The 18569-nt window shown below is 42.1% G+C and overlaps 1 protein-coding gene across 2 annotated transcripts in view; it reads right to left on the bottom strand.

Annotated features, from left to right (window-relative positions):
* Window positions 1–17834, bottom strand: part of TBC1D12 (TBC1 domain family member 12) — a 54357-nt gene extending 36523 nt beyond the window's left edge. Inside the window, exon 1 of one of the 2 annotated variants that reach the window (XM_054983636.1) lies at window positions 16852–17834. In XM_054983636.1, coding sequence (XP_054839611.1) covers window positions 16852–17558 — 707 coding nt within the window. In that variant the 5' untranslated portion in view covers window positions 17559–17834. The remainder of the gene's footprint in view (window positions 1–16851) is intronic. The other variant, XM_054983637.1, reaches the window with a different exon arrangement.
* Between the last annotated feature and the right edge of the window lie 735 nt (window positions 17835–18569).

Here is an 18569-nt window from a genome sequence, read left to right on the forward strand (position 1 = left end):
CAATGATCCATCATACCCCCACTGACAGCTTAGCCAAATGGTAGAATGAGTCTAGGATTAAGTTTCTTTCCCCAGCTCAACTGACCATCATATACCTGTCTTTATCTTACTAGGATTCAACATATAATTTAATTGTCCCATCCCCACAGATAAGCCTGTGTTATTCTAAGAGAATTTTTATCCATTTTTATAACAGGTTCTACTGCAGTTTGAGAACCACTACCCTGAGTCATATTAAGCACTGTGAGGGGCAAGGGGAGAGAAGTCACAAAATGCAAAAATTCCAGCTGCAGTAAGAAGTGACAATTCAATCTGGCCAAGATTAAAGTCCCAGGGACAGTCAGAATAGACTTTGTACCACAGGGAACATAAAGATAGGTAGAAAGAATGAGAGCGTCCCTCACTATGCAAAGTAGTAAGAAGCTCCTGGGCCTTTGTAGAATGCAAGCTCCTGCCAAGCAGATTACCCTCTTCACTTCCTTTTGCCACCAGCCACTGGTAGTGTTACCTAATGGGTCTCCTTGCAAATTGGGAGAATTAGCAAACAAGGAGAAGCTGCAAGAGGGGGTACCAAGCAAGATCCTCCACTAATTTTTCTAGGTCCCTTCCCCGAGGAAACTGACTAGATGGGCATTTTCCAAAGCAAGTAGTCTATTAAAAAGGGAAATGCAAACACCCAGCAAAAGGCAATCACAAGTATACAAGAGTCCTAGGAAAAGCAGTGAGGAGTCTGCAGAGGACGAGAGCTCGAAAGGCCAGCATCCTTTGCTGAGAGGCTCAGAGGGATCTGAGAGTACAGCACTTGGATCCGAGCAAGTGTGCACGATTTGGCTGGGGCAAAGCCTGAGCAATTATAGGGCAAAATGGGCCCTGAGGCAAGAAGATGACTTCAGCCTGAAAAAACAATGACTTTAATTATTGTCTCCTGGGATAGAAAAAGGGTTTGAGGAACCTTGATTGGCATTCTGGAGCATGACAATCGGAGCTGGGGCAGCTTTGATTAATCGTTCTCAGTGCCAGAGAACGAAGCTACAGTTTTGATTATGTATCTCTGTGGTTGGACAATGAACATAAAGTTTAGATTAAATTTGCCCAGGAAGAGTCTAAACTTAACAGAGATGATTCATCAATCATCTCTTGATTGCTGGATAGGGTTTTAGCCAGGGTTTCTTGAATAGGGAAGGGAGGAACAGAATGTCTGAGGGATTTGTTAAGGAAAATCCCTCAAGTACCTTTCTTGTCACGGATACTACACACCCTGAGACAGGGAGGGAAGGAACCAATCACACCTAATCACTCTGCATTCCATTGGCATTCTGTATGCATTCCAGTCTCCTGGTCGGGAGCTGGCAACATCTCGCCCAGCCGGACGGCTCGCTACTGCAGCTTAAAGCATATTAGAGAAAGGGCTTATGATTTGCATAATCGTAAGTGCATATAATATCAGAGAGAGCTATGCGGACTGCTCACAGTAGCTGATCATGCCCCTACCATCACTGCCAATGTATTATTAGCAAAATCAAAAAGGGTCCAGTAGCACCTTTAAGACTAACCAATTTTATTGTAGCATAAGCTTTCAAGAATCAAGTTCTCTTCCTCAGATGCATGATACAGAGACTGGTCAAATATAGAAGAGGAGGGAGAAGAAGGGGAGGAGAGAGAAGAGGCAATTAGAGGGGAGGGGGAGGGTGCAACCAAAACATTCCTTTGCTAGTATATGTAAACATCTCCTTTTGGTGTGTGGATCAGTTGGCTTCAAAGGAGTTTGCCCTGTTCGTTTGGATGGTCTAGCTGTTTGGCTGCTACAAACTAACAGGGCAAACTCCTTTGAAGCCAACTGATCCACACACCAAAAGGAGATGTTTACATATACTAGCAAAGGAATGTTTTGGTTGCACCCTCCCCCTCCCCCCCTAATTGCCTCTTCTCTCTCCTCCCCTTCTCCTCCCTCCTCTTCTATATTTGACCAGTCTCTGTATCATGCATCTGACGAAGAGAACTTGATTCTCGAAAGCTTATGCTACAATAAAATTGGTTAGTCTTAAAGGTGCTACTGGACTCTTTTTGATTTTGCTACCACAGACTAACACGGCTAACTCCTCTGCATCTAATGTATTATTAGAGCATGGTGAGTTAGGTGACTTCCTATCCATACCATGAGAAGGGGCCACGGAAAAGCAACTGCAGGTCCCATTTCAATTACAAGCACCTCCAGTTAAAATGATCAGGTAGCAAGGAGTGGGAGAGGCCTCTGAGACCCCCAAAAGCAACAGCTATATAAAATAGACAATATTGATCTTGACAGACTGATGGTCTGATACAGGACCATGTGCAGGGCTGGGACACAAAGTACAGACAGTGCCATAGCAGAATGAGCCACTAAAAGCTTCTGGGAACTTAGCACAATCCTCCCAAGTTGGTCTCTTAACACCTCCATAAAAAACACTGGTGTTACTTAGCAAGAAAGAAGGGACACATTTGCTTTGGGGAAGGGAAAGTGGTAGTTACTAATGGATAGAGTGAAGACAATGTCACATACTGGTTCAAAAAACACAAGACCTCACTGGTTCAGCTCATTAAAGCAGCTTCCAGAAACCTGAACCAAAGCTCGGAAACTAAATTGTAACGAGTCCCTCCCACCAAGTTTGTGTGTTTCATTTCATACCTTCCAGCAGCACAGCTTGTTTTCCTGAACAGCATTCTCCAATTAGACCCCAAGGAGAGAGAGATTTTACATTATTAATGAACTTGACTGATGGGAAGGGGGAATGAGACCAATGCATGTGAGTGCATCTCCCCACCGTCTATCCCGTAGTTATCTGGAAAATGGCATTCTCTCTCTCCCTCTCTGCCAATCCAGTCCTCACAAGGGGAGACCACCCCTCCCCTCCTATCAGCTCTGGAAACATTTGGAAGGAAGATTTCAATCATAGACGGCTATTTGAAAGACACTTACCTGGGAGTAAGCACTACTGAATAACATAGGAGTAGACCATTTAGGACTGCTTCCATAATCTTTCAGGGGTCTCTTTTTCAAATGGCAAACATGTACCTACTCCCCCCTTTCAAAAACAATCCTGCCTGCACTCACAGCTAAAGGAAAACTTAGGAAAAGAACATAGGTCTGTTTCCGGGGGGCGGGGGGGAATGTCAGCCAATCATTCTGCCTGCCTGCACTTGGGTGAGGGAAGATTGACAGCGAGAATGCCTCAATTTGCCTGGAACACTGAGCATCAAAAGGAAGGATTTGGATTCACCTCTCATTGTGGGAACAAAGCACAAGGAAACATGAAACCAACAGGCAATGGCAAAATGTAAAGGTAATAGTTATTGCCACAGCTAACATGAAGCAGGATTGTTTTTAATGTTGCTACACTACACTGCTCAGAGCACTCTCTTAGGTGTGTCATGATGCCCCAACTGCCAACCCGCACCTTCTATGGGTCCATTGTTCTGTGTGTTTGTGTGTGCACGCGCACATGCGTGTGTGTGTTATTGTGCTTGAGAAAAAACCCAGTGGATCAATGATTCAGACTAGGTGGGGGACTAATGATTGATGCTGTTTTTGGTTAAGAGTGAAAATAGCTATCCCAGAGCCTCATTTTCCCAACCAACCCCCCTGAAAAGAACAGCATGTGTTTGCACAAGGGTGGCCAATGAATGTGCAACTGACCAAAACTCATGACAATGAAAAAGCCCAAACAGATCAGTTCCAAGCTGGCACCAGCTGACCCGAACAAACTAGTAATGGAATTGAATTATTCTGCAACCCTGGAACTGAAATTAAAACAATTTTTTTTGGTGCACACTCCTAATTACTATAGCAGCTAAATAGATCTGTGCAACATAAATAATTATAACTCCTTAAAGATCATAAAAGGAAAAATAAAAGGTATATGCACAATTACCAAGGTGCTGCTTGTTTAAAATATAGCAGTGCTGAGATCACTGCATTTGTGTTTTGAGTTGTCTCCCCTTACATCGAGATCCCTGGCCTGGCTCTCACAGACGCATTACCACTCTAGAATTTATTTTATTTTTATTTATATTTATTGTATTGATTTGATTTTTAGCCTGCCCTCCCCGTGAATAGGCTCAGGGCAAGGTATAATAAAATGCTTAGTACACATTAAAACAGTTAAATACATTTTAAATCCAGAAACCCATGATACAATGCGGATAGCATCTCAGATGGCGTCCCCCTCCAATTTCACCAATCAAACATAAACAAAGAAGGGCAGGGTGGAGGCCATAGTTAATAACCTTCCAGGGACTGCACTTGTAGGGGGGCAGATGATTTCATAGCCCCCATGGCGTGAGACAGGTAGAGAGGCTCCTGAGACAGTCAAAGACTGGCCTCAACTGTTTTCCTGGTGGAACATCTCTGTCTTACAGGCCCGCCGAAAGGGTATAAGATCCTAGCGGGCCTGGGTGTCCTTTGACAGAGTTCCACCAGGTTGGGGCCAGGACTGAGAAGGCCCTGGCCCTAGCTGAGGCCAGCCGGGCCTCCCTGGGGCCAGGGATCACCAGTAAGTTCTTATTCGCCAATCTTAATGCTTTCCGGGGTACATATGGGGAGAGAAGGTCCCTCAGGTATGCTGGACCCAGTCCATTTAGGAGGCACACACAGTTGAATGCTCCTCCATACAACATGTATCTGCCCCTGACCCAATATAAAAACAACAAGTGGGAGAAGAGTTCTAGCATAGAGATCAGCGAGAACTAGACCCTGTTACTCAGTTCCTACCATGAGGCAATATTCACAGGGATCCAACACTGCCTTGCTTGCACTGGATATAGCAGTTTCAGCAAAAACACTGAGTATCCACTATAAAAGGCATTAACTGAAATCTTTTATACTTTCATATTAGTAACTGGTACACAATACTGAAGTTTACTTCAACTGGAAAGGAAGTTTAATCATGGATCTCTCAGTCTCATTAATATAGGCAGAGTATGGTTTATCCTGGCTATAGGAATACTGGGGAAAAGATTAGGCTCTGGTATACTTATTTAAAACATGTCTATGCTGGCTGTCTTTCTATCCAAACAGGGTTCCACCCAAGGCGGCAAACATCAAAACATTAAAAAACATTTCAAAATTAAAATATTTAATCAGCACTTAAAATATATATAAAATTCACAAACAACTTAATAAAAATAAAGACACTCAAACACACATACCACTGCAACCAGGGAGGAAGCCCAATAATACTTACTGAGGGTATGCTAAAAAAAACAGTCTTCAGCAACTGGCAGCTGGACTTTTCAGGAATACAAGGGGATGGACAGTAACCATCTAAGTACAGAACACAAGCTTCACAAAAATTTGAGGATGGTATTCACCCATGTGATACTATACTCATGATATCAAGTAAAACTGTATGGATAGTGTAAACCTGGGAAGAACTCTTTAGACTGTATTCAAAACAATGGCAGTCCCAGCACAAGGTGGTATGGCAGAATGCTGGTTTCCCAATTTACTCTTCCCCTCACAAACTGACAACCTCCCCAAGTCTGCCACCCAGCTTCAAAAAGTGCAAAAAAACCCCTTTGATTCACCAGAAACAGGTACTAAAAGAACACACACACATAGAATTACAGATTGTTCAGTTAATGAACTTAAAACAGTTTGGTGTAGTGGTTAAGAGCACGGGACTCTAATCTGGAGAATAGAGTTTGATTCCTCACTCCTCCACTTGAAGCCAGCTGGGTGACCTTGGGTCAGTCACAGCTCTCTGGAGCTCTCTCAGCCTCACCCACCTCACAGGGTGTTTTGTTGTGAGGATAATAATAGCATGCTTTGTAAACTGCTCTGAGTGGGTGTTAAGTTGTCCTGAAGGGCAGTATATAAATCGAATGTTGTTGTTGTTGTTGTTGTTGTTGTTGTTATTATTATTATGACTAAATGTGAACTTAAAACTGTGACTAAATATTGACACTTATGCTATCCAGCACACACTAAGCTTGATTACATAAAACAATCAGAAGAAATTTTAAAGCAGAACAAGCAACTAATGTATTTTCAGGATTCCCACACATTTTCTGGCCATTCATGACCAATTTTTAATACCAACATCACTGCATAGAATAGAAGAACAGAAAGTCTATTTATAATCTTTAGCAGAGGATACTTCTTGCTTCTTTGGGCTGCATTAGAATGTTGTAACACAACTGTGTCTTGTTTAAACCAGTATGCTGCACAGGCCTAGCCTAATACATGGAACCTCACACACACTCACAAGTTGTTGGTAAATTCCAGTTAGTCTGCAGTTTGCCTCCTTTTCCACTTGCATGCAGAATCTCTGGATGCTATCCAGAGCTCCTGCTGGTCACAAAGTATTGCTACATATGCAGCCAATTTGAGCTGGCTGGCTTGGCTGAAAGTAATAGTTCGGGAACCCTAAGACAAGCCATGCTTCCTTGCTCTTATAACGTGCCTCTCTCATAGAGAGTCAAGTCGGATTACACAGTAATCAAATAAGATGAAATATCTAATAAGTGATGTAAAATGACTAGGATTACAGATATGCAAAACAAAAGAAAGTATCAGACATGATATGTTAAATAATGCATAAAATGGAATAAAAACAATGCAGCGAGAGCAGGATAATACATACGGCAAGCAGATAGTACATACTATGCACAACAGTACAGTCCACAGGCCCATGCAGAAGCATCTTCCTGAACTATTCTATTATAATATAGCCCTATTACCTTTCATATAAATGCCTTTCTGAACAATTGTTTTACATAGTTTACAGCATAACATGAACGTGGGAGCCCTCCTGATCTCCTCAGACAGGACATTCCATAAGGTGGGGGCCACAACAGAGAATGCATGTGTATGGGCAGCTGTTCATCTTGCCAATATGCAGGGTAGCACAGCCAGAAAGCCCTGCTCAGATGAGCACAATTGTCATGGTGAAGCTTAGAAGATGTGGTCCTGCAAATGAGGGTAAAAAGCCATAAACAGTTATGTATGTGATAGCCAATATCTTGAACTGAACTCTTAGATAAGAATAATCAATTACTGCCCCCTTTGCATAGCTGCTTCACTACATTCCCTACACCTGCTGACTCTGAATCAAAACATCTTTTACAGACTCTTCCCTTCTTTCTTGCCATTATGCCACATTCCCTAAGCTTGTTTTCTTCCAGAAGTAAAAAACTGAAAGAAACACATGATCATGGTTTGGTCAGTCACTTGCTCTTTTGAGGAATATAAAGCTGAGGGGAAGCTGAAAGGAAAAACTCTTTATGGGAGAATCGAAGACACTAAGTTGGTTGCAAATTATTTCGGACTGGAACAATGTTTTGCATAGAGCAATATTTATTGCATGTTGGCAACGTGAATAGAAGTGATTGAGATCTTTTGCCCTGTTGCATTTCAAATTTCCCCTTGAGGGAAACTAAAGTTGCACAGACCTGCTCAGTGAGTAATCACTAGCTGGGAAGGAAGGCTGGAGGGAAAACAAAAAAAAAGATAATTTGTCCTGAGAACAAACCATGGATAGGTGAACACAGCTGGGATGGAGATGTTTCTTCTGTTGATCTGTGCAGTTGTCTTGGAATGCAGAAGGCTGAAACAGAAAGTGCTACTGAGCACAACTGGATTTCTGAATTTGGACACATTAAGAAACTAGAGTCATATAGATCAGCACTCATTATTGGGCATTCAGATTATCATGCTAAACTGGAGCTTAAAGCACAGTTTGCTTATTGCAGTGTCCAAATGCAGGTCTAATCTAAATGAACACTTGCATATCAAGTATTGGAGAGGGAATGTAAGCAGTAAAGATGGGCACGAACCGAAATCCGAACCAAAATTCATGACGAACCATGTTGGTTCGTGGTTCATGAACCAGCAGTTCGTCAGATCCCATTTCTGACGAACCGCCACAAACTTTAGGCTGGTTCATTTTTCAGTTCATCACTGCAGACAGCCTGGCACCAATCAATCAGTTTCCTAGGCAACAGGGGGTGGACTTCCTGCAGACCTTCTGCTGACCTGGAAGTGACCTTCTGCTGGCCCAGAAGTGGTTTTTCATGAACCAAATGAACCAATTCGTGAACCTGGGCAGGTTCATGAAAGTTCGTGGTTCGTGAAACATGACACACCACGAAGTGCACAGTTCATTTTTTTTCTGGTTCATACACATCTCTACTTAACAATTAGGAACCTGGATTAGAGATTCTCTAGTCTCATTTTGAAAGAAACAGGTAATCTATTTTAACCCAAATTTAGGCCTGGGTTTGGGATGGAAGTGAACCTAGTTACACTGAAATGATCTTCACCAGGACAGTGACCAGAAGAATGCATCCCAGTTGACTGTCCTGGATCTCTTGGCAGCTTTTGATACCATCAACCATGGCATCCTTGTGGAGAGGCTAGCTGGGTTAGAAATGCTTTGGCTGTCCTACTCTTACTTGGCAGGGCAGCTCCAGAAGGTGATGCAGGTGGACTACTGGCTGGCCCCATGGCATTTTTGCTGTGGGATTCTGTACATGATCCATCTCATCCCTCATGCAATTTATCATCTACATGTAAATGCTGAGAGGTATCAACTAGGCTGAGGTGCCACCAACACAGAGATGGCAAATAACTTTATTTCTCCTTAAGAGATGAGTCAAGAAGGTCTGCAGAAGTTCTGAAACAGACACCTGGATATAATGGAACAGATGAGGGGCTATAAAATGAAGCTAAATCCACACAAGAATGAAATGCTTTCCCCTTTGAGGATTACCAGGCACATTTATCTTACTATCCTTTAGGTAGCAGACCAAAACATTTCTTTTTACCACAGCTTTTAAGTGACTAGTTTCATCTTTTTTCCTACTTGTTTGCTACTAACTAACCTGAGGATGGTTTTATGAACCTAATTTCAAGCCTCTAAATTGTTTTCATGCTGTTTTCATGGTTTGTTTTATTATTGGTAATTATTACTGTTTTTATTATCTTGTTTTCTACTTTGCAAGCCGTCATATCAAACATGTGGTTGGAGAGGAAGCACATATATTTTCTAAATAAATAAATACCAAAGGGGATAATTTCCCCCTTGAATCTATATACAATACTTCTCTCCAAAATGGCCTCAAGAGCATACCGTTCAAGCAATAAAGGGCGTTTCAACATTCAGCTAATTAAAATCAGGAGTCCTGTTGAAATAATATACACCTGCACATCACAAGGGGACATAATAACTTCTTCAGATGCTATCTTGTATCCAATTGTTGGGCTATCACCGCAACACAGTTTTTTAGGCTTATTGTGGAATTTTCTAAATTTTACCCTGACAGTACGGATGTAAACCCAACTTTGACATAAAATACCTACTGGTCAATAATCACATGCAACTGCTTAGTGATTTGCTCAAGATTATCTACATCTTTTTCAAAGGGGTGGGGGGTGGGGAACAATCTAGGCTTATCACTGAGTATTTTACAAATTGTGACCACCATCTATCACTTGAGAACCAAAAAAGGACAAACAAAAGATACATATATGATAATGAAGACCACTAGTTCCCATGGCATAACTACAATCAATGCAAGTCAAATATGAAATAGTGAGGCTTGTAACTTGACATATGTGACAGTACTTAGGCTAGCCACACACCTGAAGTTATCACTCAACAATTCACAGGTTACAGAAAACTATGTCAAATGTTGTGCAGCTGTGTATTTTACATACTTGGTATGAACACTATCTTTTAGACACTTAATTAGTTTTATCCATTGCCTATTAACCTTAGACATAATATGTTACACCAGTGCAACTACACAGTTCCTGCTCTAGACAAAATTACAGAACATCTGTTATTCAATTTACTTGCACCTTTAATTCAATTTAATGGCAACATTCTAAAGATCTCTCTACTACCTTCCACATCAAGCCAAAGTTATTCAGGTCACCATCTGTGTGTACAAACTGAAAGAAACACGAAGTACCTTCACTGTGGAGCTTGGAGATTTCTCTTTGGTTAATAGAATACTGTCCTCCCATGCCCCCAGTTTCATAAATCTACACATTGACTCATATCCTTCAAATAACCATCCATCCACAGAAGCCACATCAAGTACGCGTTGCTGGTTTCTGGCTTTTCCTCGTTCTGTACAGCTCTACATATTTTCTTAAATTATCTGGAATCTGGCAAAGAAGTTTTATATTTCAAAAACCCTAATAGCAGAGGGCCACTGCAGAGCTCCAGTGTACTTGGGGTAAAGTACATGACTGCTTCCCACAATGTTTTCAGGTGTAATGCAGTCTCTTTCAAGTTTGCAAATAGTACCATCAGTAAATCTTTTGCTGTTTGAGCAAGCACACCTAATGAACACTATAGTGATCTGGGTTTTCTAGCTCAAAACCCCCACATTATTATTACGCTTACAAGGTGGACTGTTCAAACAGCAAAGCTTTACTGGTAGTATTTCTTGCTAACTTGACAGGGACTGCATTACATCAGAAAATATTAAATAATTTTAATATTCAGATTATGTTTGCATCATTAAATAATGTTAATAAAAAGGCAAATACATCAGATATAAACTCGGACCATCTACAAGTGGTGAGATTTGTCAGTGCTTTATGTTGCACATGCAGCCCATCTAACATGACTGATTTGCAGCACAACAGCCCTGACAACTGTAGACAGATTATGTTTACGTATGTGGGATGGAAATTTTTCCACAGAAAAATACAGCATCCACAGAGAATTTTCTGCCCCACATTTCAAAACATTATACATGACATGCATACTGGAAGGATGACTTACAATGATTCACAGGCAACACCAACTTTAGTCTCACAGTTCTTAAATGTTTACCCCATGAGTATTAGGCCTTTTCTTTGGGCCTCACCAGCTAATATTAATTCTTAGGAGTTCATTCCTTCTATCAGCTATGGTCCTTGTAAATATTGTGGAAGCAAAAATATTGAGGAAATATTGTGGAAGCAAAAGAAGTAAGAATCAGTTTACGTAAGCAATCATAAGCTAGTAGTTGTAGTTTAATAGTTTGAGAGTACGCACAATCATGTTTTTTGACAAGAGGTACAACTACTGAGCAGGAATGAAGAATACGCCTATGACCAAATTGACTTAGTATCACAAGTGGTAATGGTGCCATAAGCAAAGTCAGAGCTTGGTTCCAGCTAAACTTTAGCCTCCACTGGGATTAATTACACAGAGCATTACCTGGTGAAGTGTTAATACTACTCTTAAATATGTAACTAATGGAACCAGAACCTATTATTTGCTTGAAATGCCTATGTTTCACTTAGACATTTTTTAGACTCGCATCTGCAGATGTATGCTAACTGGAGATACACATGCAAATATATAAATCTAGTAATTATAGGGTGGCTTAAGAAAAAACAAGGGAAAACAAGGATTAAGGTTAAATTTACTAATTAGTTGCATGCACATATAAACCAATCATTATTGTAAGGCAGGGGACATAAATGGCTCCTATTTACTGATATGCACAGAGTCTGGAAGGCTGGGACATTTTCTAACATTCTGGATCAAGTTGAGGCAAAGGTGAAATTGATACCTGTGAAAGTCATTTAGTATACAGATAAGTGCCGCTCCACAAACATGAAAGGTAAACATAAAAGTTAAACCAGGAAAAACAGCTTTATCAATGTGACACAGAACATGAAAACATATTCAGTTTTAACTATGCTAAAGGAAAAATTATACCAACACAATGCAGTGACATAAAACCACAAGGAAATAAATTACTCCTTTTAGAATACACCATTTCTGCTAGTCTAATTTGTTTCAGTTGGGACTAAACTAGATTTTGGAGAAACCACAAACAATTGCAAATTAAAGCACAGCAAAACATGTCACTACACATCTGACTGCTCCAACAAAATTCAAGTCTAACAGCTTTTTAAGTAGGTTATGTGATGTCCTATTCCCACAGTAGCAGATAGGCAGTAATTGAATGGGAAAGGATACACATGTATTACTACATCTATTCAGTTTCAAAATAGATTAGCACTCTTCAGTGTCGATTTGCATAAGGAATAGAAAAATCTAACATCCTTAAATGTTTCCTTGGCTAAAAATTACAAATACAGAAAGAGTGATGGCTAACAAGAGAGAGAGTTAAGACGACAGACGAGTACATATTAAAATATTCTGACGTCTCACAGTGTAAAAAACCCAAAAATGAAGCACTGAATAGCCTTCAAAACTTGGGTTTGGCCATTTATGTCTCTCTCTCCTAACCACTGGTCATTTTTGTCCACATGCTTCAACTCAGTGTGACAGATACTGAATGTTAATCTACAAATAAAGTGCCAAAATAATCAGATATTAACAAACCCCGTTACCCAAAGCACTTCATTAATTATAAATAGATCTATGTATTCACAATGCATACTTTGAACATTTTCAGTTCATGCTCCAACATGCACTGTATTTAGTGACATATTTTGTTTTTCAGAAAATCAAAGGGCATGACTGCCCCAAAATTATTTTCAAAGTGTTCTTTAATTCACATTGAAAGACAACTTACATGGTTCACTGAACTCCAACATTAACAGCTTAGGTTGTTTTCAGGCATCATACCAGTAGCCCCAGTGCATAAGTAGTAAAGTTACTGCGGTGCCAGGCTCAAACCTATCTGGAAACATGTATCCATAATCTTGGATAAGTGGGTAATGACCAGCACTCTTTCGCATGTGCTCAGACTCATTAGCTAGCTTCCAGGTACATCTATTACTAATGCATCTCATGGTTTGGAGATCATCTGCTTCTAATACAGATTCCACAGTCTGGACTCAGCAGAACAGTTTCTCAGTCACAGAGGTCGTTTTTTCTGTTTTGAGCTGTTAAACCAACCCAAACATAAACCAACTGGAGAAGCAGATTGTGGTTTACATTTCATTACAGCACTATAAAATATAAGCCAAGATACAGTCTGTAACACGCCACCTAATAAAGTACAGTAAAAGGCAGAAAATCTCATTGCTTGCTTAAAGGAACCATCAGGCATCTGCAATATGTGAACCTTCATAGCATGGCAAATTTCCCACATGCAGTTTGTCACATTAACCTTTGATTAATGTGAAAATTATGAGGTTTAGAGTTCGGAGTAACCAAGCAATACAACCAAATGTTCATTTATATGTTAAGTGGAATGATGTCTTACAGTTTTTTACATTAAGACCCTATGTCTCTTCTCAGAACACAAAGAACAAACCTTGACAAGAATCATAAAGAGAATGCAGAGTCATTTCTGGAAATTCAGTACCAGAATGCAGCCTTACCTAACTGCCGTAAAATAAAAATGTGCACAAATGTATCTTGTTGCAAGGTTCCACATGTGCACCTCACCCCATCATCACTGCTTCTTGTGTGAAGAACTGTGATTAGAAAATTAAGTCCAATTACCTGTGATGTTCAAATACAGGGGATTGGTTAACCAATGCTGATGATTAAAAAAGCAAACACCAAACATGGCTAATTCCAAGGATTCAGAACATTTAAATAGTTTTATCTTGTTTTAAACAATGGACAAACGTAACACTAAAAAGAATGAAATAATTTAAACACCACACACTTCAAAGAGAAACAAAGACATTTAAAAATCCTGAAGAATAACAAATCGAAATCACATTAGCAGAATATTCAAAGAGAGTAGCATTACAGTGGTTAGAGGGTTGACTGGGAGGCCCTGGAAACAATCCCCACTCTAACACAGAAGCTTGCTGGGTGAGTTTGGGCCAGTCACTCACTCTCAGCCTAAACTATCTCACAGAGTAGTCATTATGAGGATAAAACAGAGGATGAGAGAATGATATTAAGTCACTTTGGATCCTCACTGGACAGAAAAGAAGGGATAAATATCTTTAAAAATGAAATATATCCTACCGGCTAAAGGAAAACTTATTATCCAAGACAAATGCACAGTGAAACAATTGCATGTTGCTTTAACAAAAGAGAGTGGTCTGACACTCATCCTGAGGCAGAGAAAGTCCACAGCCTAGACACCACACCCCAAAAGGCCCCATCTGGTGTTCACAGCCATCTCAGATCAGATAGAGATGGAATAAAGTAGAGTTTCAACTATGAATCTGATTGCCCATGTGGGCTTACAGAGGAGGAGACAGTCCTTTCTCTATCCTTGTTCCAAACCATTTAAGGTCTTTAAAGGTCAATACAAGCCCTTTGAACTGGACATGGAAAAAAGCATGAGCCAAAAAAGATGGTATAATACATAACTTTGATAGACAAGACAGGCCTTTGACAGTTATTATTATATTATATTATATTATATTATATTATATTATATTATATTATATTATATTATATTATATTATATTATATTATATTATATTATATTATATTATATTATATTATATTATATTATATTATATTATATTATATTATATTATATTATATTATATATTATATACCAAACACTGTTCGCAGACAGAGAACAAGATACGGTACTTTAGCCAAACTGACTTATTTCAATCATTCTCCTAAATCCCACTTAACATGACTTTCCTCATACTTGGAACAGTAATATCACCCATCTACAGCCTCTAAGTGTTACTGTTGAATATAAAGTACACATTCCTCGAGATACAATTAATGCCTTTACCTGCAACATAAAAGATATATTCCAAGACGATAAAAATTTCAACTGTAGTACAGGACAGTAAAAGCAGGAAATAGTATCAGTAGCTTTGCCAAGATACTTTGCATGGATAACAGCTAAGCCAAAGAAAAACACTTAGCAGTAAATAATAGAATGGCATCTCACGGTTGCCCAACAAAAGGCATACACAGTATAATGCAGAATTTACAGTACGTAACCCTATCCGGTCAATTCCACACTTAGGTTGATCAGTAACTTCAGGTGACTACAAAAACTAGAAAGATTGTATCACTGGGCTTGCCCATCAACTTCCTTTCTCTTTCTTCTCTTCCACATTTGCGCTATGAAAGAGGGAAATAATGACAGAGTCAATTGACTCTGTTTTTGTGCCCCACCACTACACTGTGATATGTAGTCCCTTGTATTAGGGAAGGGTGAAACAGCACATATTATTCCAGGTAGCACCAAAATGCTAAGATTGGAATTGTATAAATGATCAACAGTAAAACAAAGTTCCCGGACCCAGGAAACCACTGACGTTTTTTTGAAGTTAGCATGTGAGAACATCACAATACCTAAGGAGAAGTAATGCTAAATGTCTTATTACTTGCCTGCCACTGCAACAACTCTAATACTGATCAACACTTAACACCCTGACTAAAGAAGCCATACTTTTAAAAGAATGCTTTGGTTCTTTCATTCTAGTCCATAACATATAATCAATGTCAATAAAATGCTTCAGTTTTAACATAACTTGGAGTGTTTCATACCTGTCTGCAGAACGGCATAAAACTTCAGCGTTGATGTCAACTGAGGGAAAATACTTGGTTTCTGTAGCTCCAGAGAGCAAGACTAGATCTAACAGACTTAAGGTACAGAATGGTAGATTTCCGCTTTCCTTCCTTATAGTCTAGGGACTCTCCCTAGATGTAGGTTTTCATAAGCTCAACAGCAATCCATTGAGAATGCTCTATAAATTTCCTGCATTGTGATGTAGAGTAGACTAGATGTCCCATACGACCCCAACTTTATGACTCGATGCAAGAGGAATGTTTTGTTACTCAACAGGCTAAAAATTATTAGATTCAATTCTCACATGCAGTTGAAATGATTAATAAAAGTTATCTTCTGCTTTACAGTGTATCACATAAAAGACAGGAAGTTATTAACACACATCAGTATTTTAAATAGTTTACAGTAAGCCACATTCCCACTGGCTACACAACTGTCCTTGGATAATCACTTTAGAAAAATGCAGAGAGACTGGATACAACCAATCATGTATCTAGAGAAGAGTCATTTCAGATGTGACAAAGCTGCCTAAGAACTGTCCCACATTTAGCGAAGTAATAACATATACTAGTTCTGTGACATCTGGAATAATATTTTACAGGGGCATGGTGGAATCAAAAGTTTTCCTGAACTGTTTTAACCTGTAATGTATTAAGAGAAGCATTTGGTTTTCAAAATGCTGCAAGTGGTAGGTGCAAAAATGTAACTCACAGGTCTTTAACAAGTTTTCATACACAGAAGGCTTCCTATTACATAGTGATTTTTGTGAGCTGAATGCATACTGAGTTCTTATAGTTTTCATTCAGAGGCAAAGCTCATTTTAAACATACAAAAGAAGAAAATCAGAAAACTAAATAAGTGTACACAGACAAGCTGGCTATCCGTGACTTCAATTTAAAAAAAGAATTGCACATCAATGCCTGAAATCCTATGCCCACTAACCTCGGAATAACCCCCCCCCCCAACACACACACACACACTGTATTCTGAGTAAAGCCCAATTTACAATACTTCAGTGTAGTTAGCAAACCTGCAAGATTCCAAGCAACGTGCCACTTAGAAGATCCCCTCTTCCCCCTCCCCCAGACCACAGTCACATACGGATTAATGAGGGTCTCTAAGAAGCGAAGGAGACAAAGTTTAAAGAATGGCAGCCTCGAGGGTCTCAAGGAGGCTGTTTAATAGTACCATCACAAGCAGAGTTATGCCCTTCTAAGCCCACTGAAGTGATGGTTTAACCTTGCTCGCGATGGCACTGTAAGGCACGCTGAGAGGTGCGACAAAGACAAAGCGGGGTCCGTTCCGCTTCTGCGGCTACGACTAGCCACCCTCCCAAGGGCTGCCTGTCCCTTCCCCTTTAGAGGCCCAGGAGGTCGCCCCGCGTACGCAGCATATCTCCCTGGGAGCGCCGTCCGGGGAGCAGCTGGATGAGTCACTTACCTCGTGAAGAACTCGGCGAAGCTGGAGCTGCCGATGCTTCCCAAGCGCTTGGCCCCGTCGCCTTGGTCGGGCGCGGCGGCGGCGGCTGCATTGGCGCTGGGCGGCTGCGGCGAGGACGGCGGCGGCTGCCAGTGCTCCGGGGCGCTGCGCCGGCGGCTGACCTCGAAGGTGTTGCGGGAGTTGAGGCTGATGTCCATGAAGGCCAGGCAGGGGAGCGCCCTGGCCGGAGACGCCGGGCTCTCCGCCTCCTCCGACACGGGCGAGGGGCTGCCGGAGGACGAGGGCGACAGCGGCAGGGCTGCTCCGGCCGCGGCCAGGCTGCAGCTCCTCAGCGGCTCCTCCAGAGCCACTCCGCTCGGCGGGGCCGGCCGGAGAAAGGCGCAGCCACCGTTGTGGAGCTTCTCTTCCCCTCGCGGAGGAGCGGGCGGCGGCTCCTGCGGGCTCGGTGGGCCCTCCTGAGGCGGCGGCGGCGGCGGGAGGAGGAACCCGGCGTCGCCGTTGGTCATCCTGCCTGCGCCGCAGACGTCCCCGTTGGGGGGCCTCTTGCCAGCCAAGTAGCGCTGCAGGCGGGCCGCCGAGTCCTCTCGGCTCCCATCCCGCTCGCCGTCCGCCTCGCCGTCCTTCTCTTCCGACGCCGCCTCCTCCTCCCGGCCCGAGGGAAGCAAGGCTGCGCCGCCCTCAGCTCCGGCATCCTCCGGCCCAACCATTTGCCGACGCGGAACCCCGGGGGAGCCAGCGGCGCGGCCGGCAGCGGGGAGGGACGGGGAGGAGGAGGCGGCGGCGGCGGCGGCCCGGCCCCTCACGGCGGCGCGAACCACGGAGGACGAGGTGGGGGCGGGGCGCCCGGGACTGCCGCTCGCCTCACCTCCCGCCAGCCCGGGCTACTCCGCGCATCCGAGACAACGGGGACGAGCGGCCTAAGGGGGCCCGGCTCGCGCAGGCGCACAGGGGCCCCCTCAAAGGCCGCTGCTAACCACAGAGACAAGGTTTTTAGTGCGGAAGTGCCGCCTTGTAAACATCCGGCGCCGGGCGGATGTCGCCAACTCCCGCACAGGCGGGCGAACGGGCGTGTCTCGCAGTACCGCATATAGTCTAAGACTCCCGGAAACAACTAAAGCGAGGAAAAAGCTTTTTCTTCTTGTTCTCTCGGTCCCTGACCGCATAATTGCCCTGCGCCCATATGTCATCTGAAAAACGCGCATCTAAAAAGAAGTTTGTATATGGTTGTTCTCGGTAACTACGGGTGACAAACGCGTTTTAGAGAGAAAAACTACGTTGCAGTGTTGAAGAGATAGATTAATCGCCTTCGCTTTGAAAACATTATTCTAGTGTCAAAATTAGTGTATTATGGTTGGACCTGATGGATGCTAATTTTATCTTTATCTGCTGCTGCTACGTCTTCCAGGCTTTTGAAGAGTAAGATTATGCGAGGCTAAAGTAGATTCATGGTTTTACTTAAAAGTTTTTTTAACCACGTTTTCCCACCGTAGATGGCCTTCAAGACAGCTTACAAAATGCAATGCATTAGCAATGCAAACTAAAGTAGTTGAGTTCTCGCCAAACCTCAGAGTCTCTCTGCCGTTACTGCTATCGCTTCATGCTATTGTTGCCACGGGGTTCTTGCTCTCACTAAAGTTGCCACGCTTCTGCTCAGCCAGCCTGTATTGGAGGTGGGTGGGTGGGTGAGGCTTCTGTATGGGGGGCTGGCACGATGGAAG

This window comes from Eublepharis macularius, chromosome 6 (genome assembly GCF_028583425.1).
Source record: "Eublepharis macularius isolate TG4126 chromosome 6, MPM_Emac_v1.0, whole genome shotgun sequence".
In the NCBI taxonomy this organism is placed as follows: Eukaryota; Metazoa; Chordata; class Lepidosauria; order Squamata; family Eublepharidae; genus Eublepharis; species Eublepharis macularius.